The sequence below is a fragment of the Aythya fuligula genome, chromosome 6, assembly GCF_009819795.1.
Source record: "Aythya fuligula isolate bAytFul2 chromosome 6, bAytFul2.pri, whole genome shotgun sequence".
In the NCBI taxonomy this organism is placed as follows: domain Eukaryota; kingdom Metazoa; phylum Chordata; class Aves; order Anseriformes; family Anatidae; genus Aythya; species Aythya fuligula.
Window position 1 is genome coordinate 18,909,190 of NC_045564.1, and position 19,237 is coordinate 18,928,426.

The 19,237-nt window shown below is 42.3% G+C and overlaps 1 protein-coding gene across 1 annotated transcript; it reads right to left on the bottom strand.

Annotated features, from left to right (window-relative positions):
- Window positions 1-17,487: 17,487 nt before the first annotated feature.
- On the bottom strand, window positions 17,488-18,995 carry SP5 (Sp5 transcription factor). The gene is made up of 2 exons (XM_032190435.1): window positions 18,945-18,995; window positions 17,488-18,549 (listed from the first exon to the last, which is right to left on the bottom strand). The coding sequence occupies exons 1-2, from the start codon at window positions 18,993-18,995 to the stop codon at window positions 17,488-17,490; spliced, it is 1,113 nt and encodes a 370-aa protein (XP_032046326.1).
- Between the last annotated feature and the right edge of the window lie 242 nt (window positions 18,996-19,237).

The window sequence follows — 19,237 nt, forward strand, 5'->3', positions numbered from 1 at the left end:
CTGATGCAAATTTTGTTCCTTATCTCTGTGATTTCTTGAACTTGAAGATGGTGATCTGTTTAGGAGTTCCACTTCAAATATGCACTACCGAACTGATCAACCCCATGCTTACTTAGATTTTCTGAATTAGGTAACAAGTATTTTAAAACAAATGTTTTAGAAGTTTAAAATTATTTAACAATTTAACTTTTAGTACCCAAATATATAATTTTTAATTGTGCATATCTGTTTACTCACAAAACAGAAAAAGTAACTTTAAAAAGTATTAATTTTCTATTTAGCATATGGCATTACTAAATTCATTATGCTATGAATTTTTTTTTGCAATTTCAATACAAATCTTAAGCTTAAACTTTGGCACCATTTCATCATCTACGTAGATATTCAGAGCAATACAATTTAAAATATCATCAATAGAATATCTAAATGAGAAAAGAAACAAACCATTGGCATAAAAGAGGCATATATTTAAGTGCTGGAGTAAGCTGACGCTTACACTCTTGGTCTCTGTCCTTTTTAAACAATTTTGCCTAGTAGAACATTAAAAGCAAACAAACAAAAAACTGCATAAAAAAATTTAACACCAGACTATCAGAATTTGTCCAAATAGACATGCAACATCAAAACAAATTTTTTTTTTTTTTTTTTTTTTTTTTTTTTTTTTTTTAACACTGTGGGGACCACATGATTTTACCCAGAAACAGTTACTGAGGCAATTTCCTGATGTCAACTCCTAACTCAAAAAAAGAAAACAAACAAACAAAGAACACAAAGAAAAACAGCCAGGACTTTCCCAGTATTTTCTACAAGCTCATGAGGTGGGCTTGTTCCCTGGGGCCTCCATCTCTAGCAGAAGAAATCCATCCAGCAATGCACTGACGCACATGCTCTCACTCTACTCCATTATGTAAACAACCACAGTACGTACTTACGTCCTATCGAGATCACTGAAACTTAAATGTGTGCTTAAATCAATTTCTCTGTGGATTCCTTAGTAAGCAAACCACATGAATGCTGCTATTATGCTCTTTAACATTTATGAGGTGCTAGAATTTGTAATTATTGTTTCCAATGGCCTTGATTTTCCACTGTTAGCAAACCACCAGCACAGACTGATTATGTAGTACTAGTGGATCATCACAACAGAGCAATACAGAACAAATGTAAAATAATTCAAAAAATGTGTCTAATGAACACTCTTCATCGTCAGAGAAACAAAAAATTAAGCTCCTATGTTATGACTGCCACATATCTTACCCTAGAGCCATTTAAAGGTCTTACTTTCTAGGTCTTCTAAAAAAATACAATTGAGTCTACAATAATTATGTCACACCCTGCATCCACACCTTGGACAAGAGCAGTTTAAAACTCACCTGGGAAAGAAGGGACAGCATACAGCCCCTCCTTGTCCACTGAACTATGGCTGGCATTCAAGGAGAGGCAGTGGGAATGAAAGTGCTACAGAGATTTAGTGGAGCTGTAGGCTGCACTGTGTCTCTTCCCATCTGGCAGATCCCAACCAGGTAACTAAGCAGGGCTGTGCAACGATGCGTGACTGTACAATAGGGTTGCTCTTCAGTGCGTGAGGAGGAACAGCAGTCTCTACAATAAAGAGACACACAGAAAGTTATTATGAATTCAAAATGAAAAAGATTAATTGCACTTACACAAGTACCTAACCTAAAAAAATCCTCCATGAGCTACAAAAAAAAAAACAAACAAAAAACCACCACAGTATTTTTTCCTTAACCGTAACTACAGTGTCAGTTATGCAACTATATAAAATTAAATATAAAATTTGAATGTAAAAGTTTCAACAAAATTAAAGGAAAAAAAAACTTAAAATTTCATACATCACAAAAATGATGCCAAGCACAGCAAGTATCCTACTTAACCTACTTCGCCCTTCAGAATGTGCATTTTTTTATTATAATTCTAATTTGGTCCACTGGGTGGATTGCTCCTCTTTTATCCACTAGGTTTGGTCAAATCAGGGCAATACAAGAACCACTGATGCATGAAATGATAGGTCAGTGTAACCTTGTCATGGAGTAACATCCCTGCAAATCACAGTAAACAAATAAAACAATTCATTTTATATGCACAGGGTTTTAGGCATAAACTTCAAAAACCTGAAGTAGGAACATTCTTACTTCAAATATAATATATTGCTGCATACTACTATATGAAAAACTGATTTAAATAACTTCTTAACAAACAAGGGGAGAAATTTACAAGTAAGCAGTAGTTGTAGCGGCCATTAAAAAGTCCCCTTGAACCACCACTGGCTGCAGTGGCCATTAAAAACTCCCCTTCATCCACCACTGGCTATTCCCTGATAAGTATACCTGATTTCTTCTTATGAGCTTTGTACAATGAAGGCTTTGTACAAACTTTTGCAATCAAGATGTGTCTTTGTTTTCTCGTCTGTTACAGATGTCTCTAGAGTAGGTTCATCTAAACATGAGGCACAGTACTTTTAGCACAACTTTTACATGTAACAGATTTGGTGTTGCAACGTGTATTTTTCTTTTTAATTAGTTTATCATGCCAAAGTTAGTATTAGATTGTTAAAGTTTCCAACCATTTAAAAACAGATTTGTCTTTTAGACGATTAATGATCATATAAGAACTTTGTAAGACAAGTATAAAGGTAGTCAAAGACGGAACTACCACCCCAGTAGTCCCATACTAAGACATCATCCTTTAAACTCTATTAGAGATATTAATGTGTGGTTTTATTCTTAAATAAAAAAAAATGATTTATTTTCCTCTGCTGTGCATTGCTATTAATACAAGACCTGTTTTTAAAACTTTCAAAATAAGCTACATATATGTTTGTGTGAACACACACACACAGACAAAGGGTGGAAAACACAACTTACAAGGTTGGCATTGTGTGCTCACACTGTTTTTAGACAGTGGGAATTAAATACTTTTTTTTTTTTAAAAAAAAAAAAAAAAAAGTATTTCATTCCTACTCTCCTTCCTTTCAGAAAAACACTATTTTATTTTTTTTTCCAGTTAATTCAGTAACGCTAATCTTTGGAATAAGTTATTTTATTCCAAATTTCTTACATAATCAGAGCTCATAATCACTGAAAACAGACAGTGGTATTACAACACACTAAATATTGCTTGATGCTATCACTTTCACTAACAACAAATACAGGCAGCATGGCTCTTGGATTGAATCTCTCAGTTTTCCAAGTGGAAATTTAAAGAACCCAAAACACCATTTAAAAGCACAAAGGTGGCACATACTTTGATTAATATTCTTTTTGCTAATATCATGCTAATATCAAGTTGAATATGTATGGAGAATCCAACAGTTCTAATGTTTCACTGTTCTAAAACAATGGATGAATAACAAGTATGAAGCTATCCTGGAATTTTAGAAAGTCTGAAAAAAAATAAAGAAATAAAGGCAAATTAAAAAGTGCTATATAACCAGAGGTCCATTAAATCATTTTAAGGACACGAGTCTCACTTATTCAGCAGAACAGAGAAATGGGGATTCTGTGGGCCTGTAGACATCTAAGGCCCATGATTTTCCATGACTGAGGACTCTTGGTTTGTGCACATTCTCTATCTAACTAAATCAAACACACACACACACACACACACACAAACAAACAAACATGAAGAAACACAGTTTAGATATTCTAACCTACACACTGCAGTACCACCAAGACACATCTGCCCAAGTATCTAACTGGACCCTCTTAATCTTAAAAGGTTTGCTGTATGCAACAGCTGTATAGAGGACAAACTATGTCTACTGCTGAGTGTCTAACGCATACTGAAATGCTGAGTTTTGTTTTTGTTTTCTTCCCTTCCTAAAACAATTTTAGGTAGCCACAGGGATACTTTTCTTAATTAAAAAGTATTTCATTTTATAAACAAACAAGCTATTTTAAACTTAAAGAATCAGTGAATGGAAAAAAACTTGCATATTTTAAACATTATCTAACTTAAACATGTATGTAACACACAGCTGCATAATTTAACATGAAAATATAGATCAAAATAATTGTAAAGTCTGAAATATATTGTTTATATTTATACATTTCACAGAGTAAAGAAGTGTTGGAAACAGGTGTTGAAAATATTCCATTTTTCATTTGGGAAATGAGAGGGCACACATGCTGCTCTCATGATAGATGTCTCAAGTAGGGTACTCCTGTCAGTGCAATTTTTCAGAAAGTGGACATGTCAGCTACACAATTTACACAGTAAAACCCAGAGATAGGTCTATGCTACTATGCCATTATTAGTTTTCATCAGGGTCTGTCTGGCCACACAAGAGACAATATATTAATATTCTTAATATTTCTTAAAAACACAAACCAAAAATTCAAAACAAAAATATTAGACACTAAAATATGTCACTTACGCTCCCATATGTTAATAGGAAACACACTTGCCCCTGTTTTAAGAACAGGCTTGGAAATTATAAACTCTTTACTTATCTGTTATCTATTAATCTATTATCACAGATAGCTCCTATGAAAATACCATCTGGACTGATCACTTTTGGCATTCTAAAAAACTGAAGAAAAAAATATTAAACAAGCTTGGTCACCATATCCATTATAAAATCAACTAGAGATATATGAAGGCTCCTATGAACAAAATCAGTTGGTTTTCCATTAACCGTAGCCTGAAAAGTCCTATGACGCAGTACCTATATGCCAAAAAAAAACACTGATAACATTCGACAAAAAGATCTGGAACTCATCTGGATCAAAAATAAAGCTATTATTTTGTAGTCAGTGTTAAGGATACATAAATTTTCTTAGAGCATGCAGATCAGAAACTCAGTAACAAAAAGCAGTGTTCCTCAACACGCAGTAGCTGTGCATCCTTGAAAGCAAGAGCAACGTCTCTGCTCTCCTTGCCAGCACTGGCATTTGTAAATGTTTTCCCCTTACCACTATCTCACTTTGAAGCAGCCAAAGCAAGCCGTATTTCAGTTGCTGGGTTTTGGCCTAACCTCACAGAAGGCACACAGCTGTCAGGAAAGCACTATGTTTTATGTTTGAATTCCACTGAAGGGCCAGGCCCTGCTCCCTTAAAAGTCAGAGAAAGTTTTTCCTTTGACTTAATTGGGAGCAGAAAGAGGTCCCAAGTAGCAAGTTTCTTCAACAATGTGCCTATTTCAGTGGAATAAAGCGACAGGCAAAAAACAGGCCAGCAGGGAAGAATACCAGTGCTACCACCTGAGAAAGTGGCTGAAATCCAGGCTAGATCTCATTGACATCCCAGATGTGGTCCTACTTAATCTTCTGACAACAGATAGCAAATGCCACTGAAACAACCATGTCAGCCCAGCCCAGCACAGGTGCCGAGCTGGTTTCAGTCTAGGGGTCCCTACTGACACTTGTGCCTATGGGCTGCTCCACACATGACAAGACCTGTCCCATGACGAGCACCTACAGCAGTGCATGCATGCATTCAGCCTGCTGCCACAGAGCTGAACCCTTCTCCTGCACCTGGTCCTAAGCTCAAGGAGCTGTCACCACTGCCCTGCGCCTGCTGCTGCTGCCCTTAGCTTGTGCCCTGAGCATTGCGGTTACCCTGGCACCCCGAGCCCCTGCCTCCCTTTGGTGCCCTGCAGCAGGAGATTTTCCAGCTGGCTGATGCCATCTGGCTCTGGTCCACACATGGCAGGGCATTGTTCAGGAGTAGGAATGAGCAGCGCAGGCAGAAGAGGGGGAATTAAAAAGAGATAGGAGTAACTACTTCAACTGACTGAAGCAGCACAGGCTCTGAATGCTGAACCACGTGTCTTATGACATGGATCCCTCAACTGCAGTGTACAGGAAGCTCACCAGATCTTACGTACTGCCTTGGAAATACATATACACACACATGGAATCATAAAAGATGTGTTAGAAAACTTATCAGAGAGAAACGAAGTATCAGAAGGGCTATCCCCTTTCAAAGATTAACATCCTAGCTGTTCTCATCTTTTTGTTTCACGCAATAAAGGAACAAGATAAAAGTCAGGACTATCTGCTTGTCAAATCACATTTCATTCTTTTAAATTAAATCAGCTTTCATGTTATACAAGCCTACAAAAAAGGTTTTGAAAGCTGTAAACCCATACATTTTAACTGTTTTAACTCCAAAGTTTTCCACTAATGGGAAAAAAGCTTCAGGCTGCGCGTGCCAGCGGGGGGCTGCAGTGGCACCGCTCAGCCCAGGGACACCCCATGGAGCGTGGCCATGTGTGGAACATCAGTCTCGACGCTGATTATTATTATTATTAATTATTATTATTAGGAAGTTGAGGAAGGCGGATCTGCAAAATGCTTTCCTGCCCACAGCAAAGAGCCGAAGCTCCCCGGCCGTAGGCAGGCTGCTGACCCTGCCGACTGCACCTCAGCAGCACGGGCCGCAAAGAGGTGGCCGGGCCCCATGGGCAGCCCGTGGCCCTGCCCGGCATCTGCCGCGCTCCCTGGAGGAGGAGAAAAGGCATCACTGAGTGCAATTAAATCCCTGCAGCACCAGCGAAAACTGAAATGGATGTAAATACAACAGCTCCTCCTCAGTGAGGGTATCAGCCAGGCACACAAACAGCTATCTACAAGCACTGCAGGCCCGCAGAGTGTAAAGCCGTTTGTAACGGGATGAGACAAATCCGTGAAGGATCAGTGTGTCGCGACTATTGAACGCAACAAGCTACATCCAATTCCAGCTCAGGAAGTTCCGCAGCACTGTTCCCCAGAAGCTGAGAGGCCATGCCCAGGGGAATATCTATTTAAATATGCTTTGTTTTTAATCCATTTTCCTTAAGCATCTGTTACTGCAAAGCATGCTCCTAGGTTAAACAGACCTGTGGTCTGGCTCATGATGGTTATGCATCTCTGTTACATTCGCCCTTTCCCCTGAGAAAACCATTCTGAGCTTCTCCACTCCTGCTTGCCGAAGGAAGCTGTGTGTGACAGTACCTCTCCAATGATTATTTGGCTGGGTCTCAGGGAGCGTGCACCTTCCTTAAGGTCATGGCCCGCCCTACCACCACCCAAGAAAAGGCACAGCCCTGAAATTATTTTAAACAGATGCAGCTGGGATATCATTAAGCCTTTCCTGAGAGGATTACCTTGGAGTGGGTAAAATATACTGACCCCAGGGGCATAAATCAGAGCCCTGCTAAGAACTCAGAAAAACCTGCATCCTGGTTAGGTAGAGTTATTAAAAACCTATTCACTGAGGCCTAAGACCTGAAGGAGGCAAGCTGCAACCCTAATTATGGTGTTTTGTCACCATAGGCCACAAAAACTTTGGGGCATTACCTGTGAAGCTAATGTGCCATCTATCTCTGGGCAGATCTTTAGGGCTTACCCTATCTTTTTGTGAACCTACGCAGCTGAATGGTTGCTTATTGCAGTTTAGTTTACAGTGATTTCCCAATGACAATGAAAATAAGCTTGATATAAGTAAAATTGTGAGAAAAAGTCACTTTACATGTTATAATTCTTAGATTTCTGAACTTAAAAATCCTTGGTATTAAACATCATTACTGTAGCTCTAGATGCGTCTCATGCTAACAGGCTTTAGTGTTACAGATTAGTTGGTTAGGATTTCCTGATCAGCAATTAAGAAAATGTTCCATGTTTGGGGAAAAAAAAAAAGAAAAAAAAAAGTGCTCCTTTCTGTCAGCCCAGCTGCTAAAGACAAATATTTTCTTTTTCAAAATTCTAATTTTGATACTGGATTGTAATTGATGCATAGGAAACTTTTACATATGGAAAGGAAAATAGAAAATCAGGATGGCCATTTAGTTTGCCTCTGACTGATTTAAGACTTCATGGCTTAACCAAAGAGAAGGACATCTCCTGCAGGCAAAAAAATCAGATGAGACTATTTTATGCTTTTGATTTACCTTTTTGAATAAATGATGATAGATAAAAGTGATATCACTCTATAAAAAAGCGCTGTGGAATCAGCAGCAAGTCAAGAGGTTTGGTTGCTTTGATTAAGGTTTTTCATGTGGCATTGAGATGGTAGGAACTCAGTCATTTCTGCAGCAAGATTTCATGAGAGAGTCTGCTCTTACTGCTTTTGAGATCAAGAGCAATACATTCAGGACATATTAAGGATGGTACATTACATAGTCTATTAGTTTTAAAGGGGTGAGGCATGCCTATAATTGGAGGAAATCTTGGTTGGCTCATTTATCTTACTCTATTTTAAAAAGTGTGCTTTGCTCTATGCTGTGTTTTCCTCTTACCCCTTTTAAACAGGAAGGAACTTTTTTTTTTTTTTTTTAAATAAAAGAACAAATAATTAACACATAATTGGCACATACTCCATAGGTTAAAACCAGTACAGTCTCTGATGTGATTTAATATCTCAGCCATGGGAGGAGGATGAGGACTGCAGCATCCCTAGACTACTGCTCCCCAGAAGGAATTGTGCATTCAGAGGAACAATTCCTTACCCAGAGGCAGTGGATAACTGCAGCAATTCCCTTGAAGGTTAAAGATTCTTTTGTCAGAGTACCCACTTGGTTCACAGATATGCTTTTTAAATTTTTTTTTTTGAGAAACAGACCCACATCCCAGAGCATCCCACCTCCTCCAGGTTGGCTTGTGTCCCTGTGGGGCACACAAATACTGCATCTCTTTCTGGACCTTGTGCAGTGAAGGGAAACTCCACATGCCCATACCCTGCTGTCTTGCAGATCTGTACAAAACCCACAGGGAATCTAAGCCTGCATCATCATTTTAATTGTTTTTACCAACATCTAAGTTTTGCATCTTTGATAGTGTGTGTATCTTAATTAGGAGCTGTTTCTCAAGTGTATTGAAAAGCAACTGAACAAACCAAATAATTGTATAATTCTAATAACATCATTCCGAGTATTCAAAATATCTAATTGCTGTAGCTTATTAAAACAAGCCTAAACTTACCCTCCTCCTTCCCCTTTCTTGAACATACCAAGTAGCAGAAGTTCTAAAATGTAGATCAGAATCCAAATCTGAGTATTACAGCTGATAACTAACACCTGTTCTGAAATAAGCCTAGGAGGAATGAATGAATTTAATAAGAAGAGAAATGAGGTTCAAATACACTTCTAATGTATAACAAATGATTTTAATGTAACATACTATTCTGCTTTACTGGGTGTTTAATATTTAATATTACTATAGCTGATTAAAAGTACAGTTCTAATGAGAAAAAGAGTTGACTGGCAAAACTAGAAGGTAATTCCTACATTTAAATCTAAGTGATTTCAATACATTCTAATCTCTGTTTTTAGCTTAGGAACCGTTCTTCATCTTATGTGCCATGGTATTTCAAAACAGTGTAATTGCACACAATGATTTTTGGTGGGATGGGGGAGAGTGAAAAATTCATAAAGGCAATGCAACAGCTGCATACTGGCACATCCTACAGAGAAGCTTGGGGCTGGACCACAAACTCGTGAGCTGTATGGCAAAACCATGAGGAGTGAATCAGCTAAACGCTTCTAAAAATTCTTGGTTCTTGTCACTCCTCTGCATTCAGGGAGCAGAGAAGGGAACTAGGACTCTTTCTTAATGTCGGTATTTGTGGCCATAAAATGATTCTATGATTATTATTTTCCTCCATATATGATAGAAAATGTTATTAATGAACTAGATTAATGAACTTCAGGTCTATGAAAATCTCCCCCCCCCCCCCATTTTAACTTTTACAAGCCCTTACCCTGATGAGAGTTGGGAAAAAACAAACAAACAAACAAAAAACAGTCCCCTGTAGACTGTCAGGATGCAGAGATCATCTTTAGTTCTGTCACTCTTTGTATATCCAAAGTATCATGGGGATAGCAGAGTTACAGTTCAGGTGTTCACATGAATTAACTGAGTTGCTCTGGCCAGTTTTAAATAGCGTTACAGAAAACTTATTTCCCCTAATGAGATTGCTCACAGTTCTGTTCCCTTTCTAACTTAACTGTTCAAGCACTGAATATACCCTTGATTCCAGTACTTTGCAAGTAGCTTGTCAGTGTCGTCACACAATTTATTCAAGCATTTTATTAAGAAGCTCAGACATAGCCTTAGGTCTCATGTGGGCATTTAAGAAGATTTGGTTAATATTTTGGAAAATACAAAAGTGTAATCTTTGCCTGCTTAAAACTATTTCTTTCATTCCTTTCAGAGCAAACGAACAGGAAGAAGTCAGTGGAGTCACACTGCTAAAGGATCATGTAATGCTGAGAAGAATAAACCTCCTATATTTGGCTACTAAAGTGAACATGCAATGTTTTGTAACATGCTAAGTAAGCAGATGTCAAGTGTTTGGTTGGTCTTTGCAGGGATCAGCAAAAGCAAAGCACTACCGCTATTCCTGGTCATTCTAGAAAGCAGATTAGTTACATGCAAGTGGGAGAAATGAAGCCATTTCCACACTCCTTTGGGATTAACATGCAGTAGCTGAGAACACCTGACATTCTCAGGCTGTGTTCCCCTTCCTGACTAATCTTTAATGAGGGAATAGTGCACATTTCCCTTTCCCTTCTTCACATGTGCATCTTACGCTTACAGAGAGCTGTCTAAACTAAGGGGGAACATGGCAGTGTGACTGACATCTCCTTTCTGTGCAGCTGAGAGATCTGCATGTGGAGATCACAGGCACACCATCTGATCCTGAATAAAGCATGTGGGATATGACCCCAAGTGAAGATATGGGCTTTGGTCTAATAAAATTTCTTTTAACCTGCTTTGTAATTAGAGCCTATTTTGAAAGTGTGCCCCATAATGGCTGGTTCATGTTAAAAAGGAAAATGAAAAATGTTTTTGAGTAGTATAGAGGTTAATGCTGGAATTTTGTTTAAACAGCTCAGAACTGCTACAAGAACAGGGACTTAGAGGTAATAGGAATATATCTTTACAGACAGCCCTACCTTTTAAAAACACATACATGCTGTTATTTCTAATGAAGCTGGTGATGTGGATATTTGTAAACAGAAATATTTAACTTATGACACAATTTAACTTATTTTTGAAAGGAAAAATAATATTCAGATGGGAATCTCCTAAATAAAGTGTTCTTCTTATGTGATCACATAATATTCACTTGGAACGTCACTGTCACGGTAGAAGTCTGTGATTCGCTGACATCAGGGTATTTCAAATGTAAAAAAGATTGCCTTTTATTACGGGTCAGGTTGACAGGAAGGATAAATTGTGATGTTGCCTAAAGTGAGTTACTTGCTCAGTTTTGGCATCAATAGGCAGCAGAGGCCAGTGAGTGCTGCCCTAGAAAAGAGGGATTAAGATGAGCTAGATGGAGGCTAGGGAGTTTCCTACCATAAGGGAGAGTTTATATCATATTAGACTAGAGAGAACAACTACATCTAAACCATAAAAGTCTGTGTTCACTTGAGGAGGAGGTAGACCAAGGTTTAACCACATGATGCTACAGGCACAAGTGTGCCAATCACGAGGAAGGTGGGGAAAAAAAAAAAAAGAAAAAAAAAGACATCTGCACCCACAGAAGACCACTGTAGATGCAGCTATACAGACAAGACAGCACTTTTGCTGATACCGCTTCTTTTTTAGGCTGGAGGTGGGGAAAAGGTGCAGGAGAGAAAGGGTTGCTGTAGTGATGCACAAATTATAATGGCTTCTAGTATACAATATTCTTATATTGGTAAACTGTTGCTTGTTTAGACTAAAGGGGATTAGGTATCATGAACCAGATTATGTTTTCTTTCATAGTTCAGTTATGTTAAAGGATATATATATATACATATATATATAATCAAGCCTTTGTACCACTAATGGAAAAACTTGAACCTCTGTACAAGGCCTCTGCACTGCTAAAAGGTGCACTTAAACTGTACAACAGGTACTGATGAGCTCATACCTCAGTAAAAACTCACTGAATGTTAGAAGTGCCTGGCTGCTAGTTTCAGTACTTTTCAGCATGGGATTCACTGTGCAGCCACCTACAGAGGCGACGGACCCCTACCTCACACCTGAATGCCCTCTAGTAGATACCCGTAACCTTGCTCAGTGAGCATGCAGGGTTTATACACAGCCTTGAACTAGGCTCCCACTAGAAATACAGCTATGCAGTAATGTAGTCACCAGCCCTGCGTAAGGAACATACTGGGATTTTGTGTGTACTTAAGTAAATGTCTCCCACAATAAAATTAAGAGATGAGAAGAAAAGCAGGATTGATGACCCCCCAGATTAAGGGCCAAATCTCACTGTCCATAATCTCCCACTGATTCATCACATCACAAGGTCAAAATACGTGTTTTCTTCCTTTTTCATTACCCATAATGAAACCTTTATGACTTCAAATCAGTTGTGAATAAATATTAACAAGGAATAGAAACAATAAAGTTTGTTAAAAGAGCTTGTCGTTAAACACAATTCTGCTTATCATTTACTACAATCAAGTCTATTCATTCCACCAGCCCAGGGCTTTGGACCCTCCTTCTCTGACCTGCACGTTAACACTTACCTGATGATTGTGAGCCTAGCTGGTTGTCAGACACTTCCTGGTCCTTGGTGCCTTGGACGCTGTTTGAATGCAAAGTTACTGAAGATACCTGCTAGGCAATCCTTCTGGAGTAAAGCCTTGCTTTGAAGTTCAGTAGTCTCAAAGATAGATTAGGGAGTTTGTGTAGTAAGTATTTTAATAAGTTTGGCAGGAAATTCTAAGAGATCTTTGAATTGACTCCATCATGTGCCAGAGTGGCAGACCACACATCTTTACCAAAGAATTCACAAGAATCTCATAAAAGGTATAAATAGTTGGAAAAAAAAATGAAAACAAAAAAGATTCTATATATAGTGAACCATAAGATCTGAAATTAAGCTAGGCATTATACTTTTGTTTATTGTCACTCAGTACAGGGATGAACTTACAAGATCTGTGAAATCTAACAAGGCTAATTTAAAAGTGCCTATATGTGCAACTACTTGAATTGAACAATATATTTACCCTAGTTATGAAGTCCTGAGTGGTCTGTCAAAATGCTTGAAATATTACTGAACAGTAGAATGGGTATTTTGCCTGATATAAAAAAAAAAAAAAAAAAAAACAAAAAAAACAAAAAAACAAGAGACTAGCATTTTATATTCCCTATTTCTTCAGTAGTCAAGACTAATATTAGATGGGTGAGAATTCACAAATTAAAATCGTTAATTTGTAGTTACTTTAAAACTTAATGTAATCCCTTAAAATCTGCAAATAATTAAAAGTTTTCAAAAAGTTACATCTGTAATTTAGTATGAAAAGAATAATCACTGTAACAGTTTTAGGAAGGGCATGTTTCTCAATGCAGTTTGAAAAAAGTGTGCAGAGCAGTATTGAGTAGAGACAGAAATTTACAGTAAGAAATAAAGCTGCAAAGGTAAGATAACTGGATAAAAAGAAATACAGAAACTTATACAAGAAGATTCATTCAGAACAACTGAAAAAATGGTCTAAGATAACTTAGAACACAGGCCTGTATTCTGATGCTGATTTTACGTCCAGTTTCCCATTAAAGTAGAATTCTCAATATTGTAACTAGTAGACCAAGGGTTATTTTTCCAGCAAAAGCCAGTAATTTTGATATTATAAAAACACATTTTAACATCATAGGGTTTGAAAGAAAAACTTTTACCTTTCTTTAAACAAAAGCATCAACACCACATTCTATCATTTTTACTTACCTTAAGAAAGATGCATCTTTCTTTTTACTTTATCTTCTGATGTACCTAGAAAGCAAATTTTTAGTAACTAAATTTTTTATCCTGCATTTTTTGTAATAGTAGTTGAGGAGCTATGAAATACAACGTTATACATTTGTGGGATTACTACTGTGAAAGCCTGGATAGTCAGGCCTGAAAGTTGAATCTTGCAACACTGTCTCAGGTGAAAGTCATATTCACATCAACAAGAAAACTCTGTTGTGATGAAACCCAAATTAGGGTCACATGATTAGGCCCTTAACTAAAAATAATTTGATGAACAGTATATTAAAAAATTATCTGAAGAACTTTTTTTTTTCATATTCTCAACTTAACAGTTTGCCTAAATATGAAAGTAACTTTTCAACACAGAAAACATGCCAAATCTCAAGTTTTAAAACTATATTTTGACTTTTTTTTTGGTTGAGATTAATTAACTTGAATTAACTATGAGATGAATTAGTTTATTTGATGTGTCTATTATATCAATGACATTTAAGATTTAAAATTCAGAATTGAATTGACCTTGAACAGCATATGTACTCAAAATGTGTAATTAAAAAGAATATTAATCATTTAATTTTATAAAATGAACAGCTGTTCTAGTTGATTGGAAACAGCTAAAAGTGTAAAATGTATTTTGTGAATGCAAAATTAAAAGTTAATTTTATTATAGAGTGCAATTTGCCAACTAGAAATAAATTCTTGAGATGTAAGCAATATATTTTTGTAACGCTCTACCCATATATCAGAAAGGTCACATGTATATTTAAATGCCATATTACTATAAAAGTTTAACGATTTCAATTGAAAAGCTATCATATGATTTAGCTATTTAGAGATGAATATGAAACAGCTATGATTGATATGCCCTCTTTTTCCAATGAACTATTTAAAAGCTTTAGTAAAATAACGTTTTATTAAATATAAACTGTTACTTTTACTTACCTTGTGTCGTGGACACCTAATTCTGTTTTTCCATTGCTTTTTTTTTTTTTTTAAACTGTTCTCACAGATTAAGATTTTAATTAGCATTTGACATCATGGATTTTCAATTAAATGCATCTCTCATGACAGATATTTAACTGATTTTGATTGTACATATTTTTAACCTGTGCACTTTCATGCTTTAAATGCAGATATTATACAGACATTATACAAGGTGCAAAGGCTACAACATCAACATATATAAATATATATATATATATTTAATAATTTACCACCCTCACTCCCAATATGGTGCTGGCACTATAGCCTGGGATATAGTTATTGGTTAAAGCCTAAAGTGTGGGCCTATAAGTAACTGAGGAAGTGGTAAAGCTGTCAGCGTTTCAGTACAAGTTCTGTCTTGAGAACTGAGTAAGAACCCTAAAGATTCTGGCTAGACCAGTCAACACAGATGCTGGGTATATTCAGTTTGTCATCTAACTGGAGCAGAATCTTTCCATAACAGCCCAGCTTACAAATCACAAAAATTATCTGGCTATTTTCTGCTAGTTACATCTGCTCTACTAGAGCTGTTCTCTAGTTCATACTCGGGCTAACCTTGTGCCAAAACGCAGCCCACACGTTGCTTCACTTCACGTTAATACTTCCTCTTGATCTTGGCACTTAGCAGGGAAAGGCCATTCTCCTGTAGCAATATCCAAATACATTATTCTATCCTATAAGTGGATCTTTTATATTCTGGGATACTCCCATTTCCCCTCTACTGTGATCAACAAAAGCACTTTCCACTACTGTTCATTTTAGGTAGGTCTGATCTGTACATAGAACTGAAAGGCTATTTAGTGAAACAAACTATTTTCAAAGCAGTCTTGAATTCTGTAACGTTACATTCTTAATGTAACTTAATCTCAAAGAAAGGAAGGAAGTTGCCCCTGATTGCCAGGAAACATTTTAAAAAGCAGAAACATTATGCTAGATGACATATTTAAGTGTCTGTTGTAACTGGGATGCATTGTTGTCTCAATGACTCTTTAAAGTGAGAACTTCTGGACTGTGTCTGTTACTGCCTCCGTTGCTGGTGCTCCTTCTGTATCACTAAATCTCTATCGTATCCTTCAATGTGCTTGTAGAGACTAAATCTCTGGCAAGAGTGCTAACCAGTGATGCCAAAGGTATTTTGCTCAATGCTTTCTATCATAGGACAGCTTACAGAAGGAGCTGTAGTAGCAAAGAAAACAACTGATTGTTTTTTTAATTAAATTATTTGACCCTAAGACTTTGGTGTGAGAAATTAAGTCAGAATGATAAACACTAAAATACTGTTGAATAGCTGTACTGTAGTAACCGTCCATTAACTTCTCATTATTTTAGATGTGAGAGCTCTGCTGGTATTGTCTCATCTCATTATTTCCTGAGAGAATATATTCTTTCCAGTATTTAACACACATATACACACATCAGTTTTACACATTCTACTGCAACAAACATCTATCGAGTTGCTGTTTCTCTTGATTCCGAATGCCACGGCCAAGGGGATCTCTGTAATTACGGCTGTGCCAGAGCTTGTTTGACAACTGCCACCAGAGGAACCCATCTGCGGCAGTCTGGCTCCAGCTTAGTCCGAGCGAAGTTTCGGGCAGCACTTCTTGTTCGTCTGTCTCATTAGGTAACCAGAGAACAGAGCTGACTTGATGAAAATATAAGGTGAAAAAGCATATTCTCGATGTTTGAAAGCCAGATTTAGCAAATGATTGATCAGGTTCCTCATCGGTTTGTTTTATACAATTTTCGGTCAGAAAAAAGGAATAGGGAAGTCGCTACAGAAAAATATCCATTATTTTCAAATAACTTTGCCAACGTTAATGTAAGCCTAAACTGACACATTGGAAACCCTGAAAGCTCGAACTGCTCCCAAGTCCTTTGGAACACAGCCTTGGGCCGAGCACCTTCCCCTCAGCAGCAGAGCGGCCGCCATTTCGGCACACGGGGAGGAGGGCGGGCATTTTGCCCTTAAACTCCGCAGGTCTGCTCACGGGTACGGTGCTGAAGGCACGTCTGGGCAGTGCCGCGCCACCGGCATCGTCAGGCAGGGTAGGGAAGAGAAGGCCAGGGCAGGGCAGGGCAGGGCAGGGCAGGGCTGGCTGCCTCCGGCCCTGCGGCCGGGCCCCGAGGCGGCTGTCCCTGCCTGCCGACCTCAGCTCACAGCCAGACCCTGCCCGCCGCACGGGCCCGCACAGTGACTCCCAGCGGCGGCTCCACGTGCTCCCCCTTTACGCTCACGGCTCCACGTGTAGGGAAAAGAATAAATAAATACAGCCCGGGCCCGCCGCGGGCAGCGGGAGCTCCCGGAGGAGTTTCCCTGCAGCGGCCGCCGGGCGCCTCCCCCGTCACGGGGCGCTGCGCTCCGCCAGGGGCTCGGCCCGGCCCCACCGCGCCTCAGCGGGGAGCCCCGGGGCGATCAAACGACGGCGACGCGGCGGGACGCCCCCAGCGCGGCCCCAGTGTTAACGTGTTTATTGGTATCACGCTGCAATCGCGGGTCGCTTTACAGAAACATCTCATGCGGGGGCCCCGCACGGAGCCGAGGAGGAGGAGGGAGGGAACACTCGTGTCCGAACAGAACCGTTAAATAACCTGTACACCCAACGCCAGTCTTTTCCCCTGAAAGCACCGAGGGCCGGGCCCCGGGCTGGCCGCCCTGCTCCCGCCCCAACGGCCGCGCCCCGGGCGGCACCGGGGGGAGGCGGCACCGGGACCGGCACCGGGACCGCGACCGGGGCCCCGCGGCTCCTCCCGGCGCCGTGCGCCCCCCGCCCCGGGTCCCTGCCCCCGGGTCCCTGCCCCGCGCGGCGGTCACAGGTCGCGGCCGTCCTCCCGCTTGACGCCGTCCGCCGCCGCCTTCAGCTTCTTGTTCTGGTGGGTCTTGACGTGCTTGGCCAGGTGGTCGCTGCGCATGAAGCGCTTCCCGCACTCGGGGCAGACGAAGCGCTTCTCGCCCGTGTGAGTCCGCAGGTGCCGCTGCAGCTCGTCGGAGCGGGTGAAGCTCTTGCCGCAGAAGAGCCAGTTGCAGACGAAGGGCCGCTCGCCCGTGTGCCAGCGCAGGTGCGCCTTCAGGTGCGAGGTCTTGCCGTACACCTTGCCGCAGCCCGGGATGTGGCAGATGTGCTGCTTCTTCTTGCCCGGCTCCGCCTCCGGGGCGCTGCCCGCGGCCGACTGGCAGTTGGGGCAGCGGCAGCGGCGGCACCTCCTGGCCGTGGCCGCCAGGGGAGACTTGGTCTGCAGCAGGGCGGCGATCTGCGTCTGGTACTGGGCGAAGTCCGAGTGGCCCAGCACCAGGCTCCGCGGCAGCGCGGCGGCGGCGGCGGCGGCGGGGAAGCGGTGGCCGCAGCCGGCCGGGGCGCCTGGCTGCTGGATGCTCCACCAGGGGATGTCCTCGGGCGGCGGGTTGGGCGAGAGCTGCCGGCAGGGCTGCGCCGGCGGCAGCAGGTTGGAGTAGCCGGGCGGCAGGGCGGCCTGGGCGGCGTACGGGACGTAAGCGGGGGGGCAGCTGGCCGGCAGGGCGGCCATGGAGGAGGGCAGCATCTTGACGGGGGAGAACTCGTAGGGGTAGGAGGGGTCCGCCGGGGGGGTAAGGGGCAGCTCGTGCGCCCCCCCGAAGGAGGGCTGCAGGTGGTTCTTCTGCGGGGTCAGCCCCAGGCTGGGGTGCGGCGGCGGCAGCCCCCCCGGCGAGTGCGCGGGCATCTCGCCGCTCCACGGGTGGAAGATCCTGGAGGGGGATCCCAGCGTCGGGTCGTAGGAGACCTGCAGGAAATCCGAGGGCGGCGCGCCCGGCTGTCCGATCCGGCTACAGGTGGCGGCCAGAAGAGCCAGCGGCGAGTGCTTGGCCAAGTCCGGGGAGGCGCTGGGGGTGCGGTCCTGCGCGGAGCGGGAGGCAGGGGGGAAGAGCAGCGCGTTACTCGCCGGCCCCACGGGAAACTTTCTGCGCCCCCGCCCGCCTGCGCGCTCCCGTGAAGCCCCGCCGCTCCCCGCACCGGCGGCAAACTTTCCGAAGGCACCGCACGCCCGGCCGCCGGGACCGGACCGGCTCCGGCTCGGGCACCGGCACCGGCGCCCCCCGCCCCGGGGCCGCCCGCACCCCGCTCCCGCCCGCGGCCAGCGCCGCTGCCCCCGGCCTGCCCCGGAGCTGCCCCCGCCCCGCCCCGCGCCCCCCCCCCCCCCCCGGGGCGCTCCCCCCGGCCCTGCCCGCCGCCCCCGGCCCGCCCGGCCGAAGGAGCCCCGGGAGGGAAGCGCCCGGAGCCGCGGGTACTGACCTGGAGGAAAGCCTGCAGGGAGTCGTTCCGGAGGACGGCCACCGCGGCCATGGCTACTGCGCCCGGGGCGAGGGGACGGCGCCGGGGCACTGCCGAGGCATGGAGGCGCCGCGGGGAAGGCGAGGAGCTGCCCGCTTCGCTTCGCTTCGCTTCCCCTCCGCTCCCGCTCCGCTCCCCTCGCCTCCGTGCCTGTGCCACCCCCCCGCGCCGCGCGATCTCCGCGGCCCGTCTGCCTGCACCAGGATCACCTCCAAGAATTTGATAAGGACTTTGCTGGGCCGCCAGCCAGTCAG

Excerpts from the sequence above, each read along its gene's own strand:
- SP5 (XM_032190435.1), bottom strand. The coding sequence starts at position 18,995 with ATGGCCGCGGTGGCCGTCCTCCGGAACGACTCCCTGCAGGCTTTCCTC. Across the intron at positions 18,550-18,944 it reads CCCTGCAGGCTTTCCTCCAG|GACCGCACCCCCAGCGCCTC; the intron begins GTCAGTACCCGC and ends CGCTCCGCGCAG.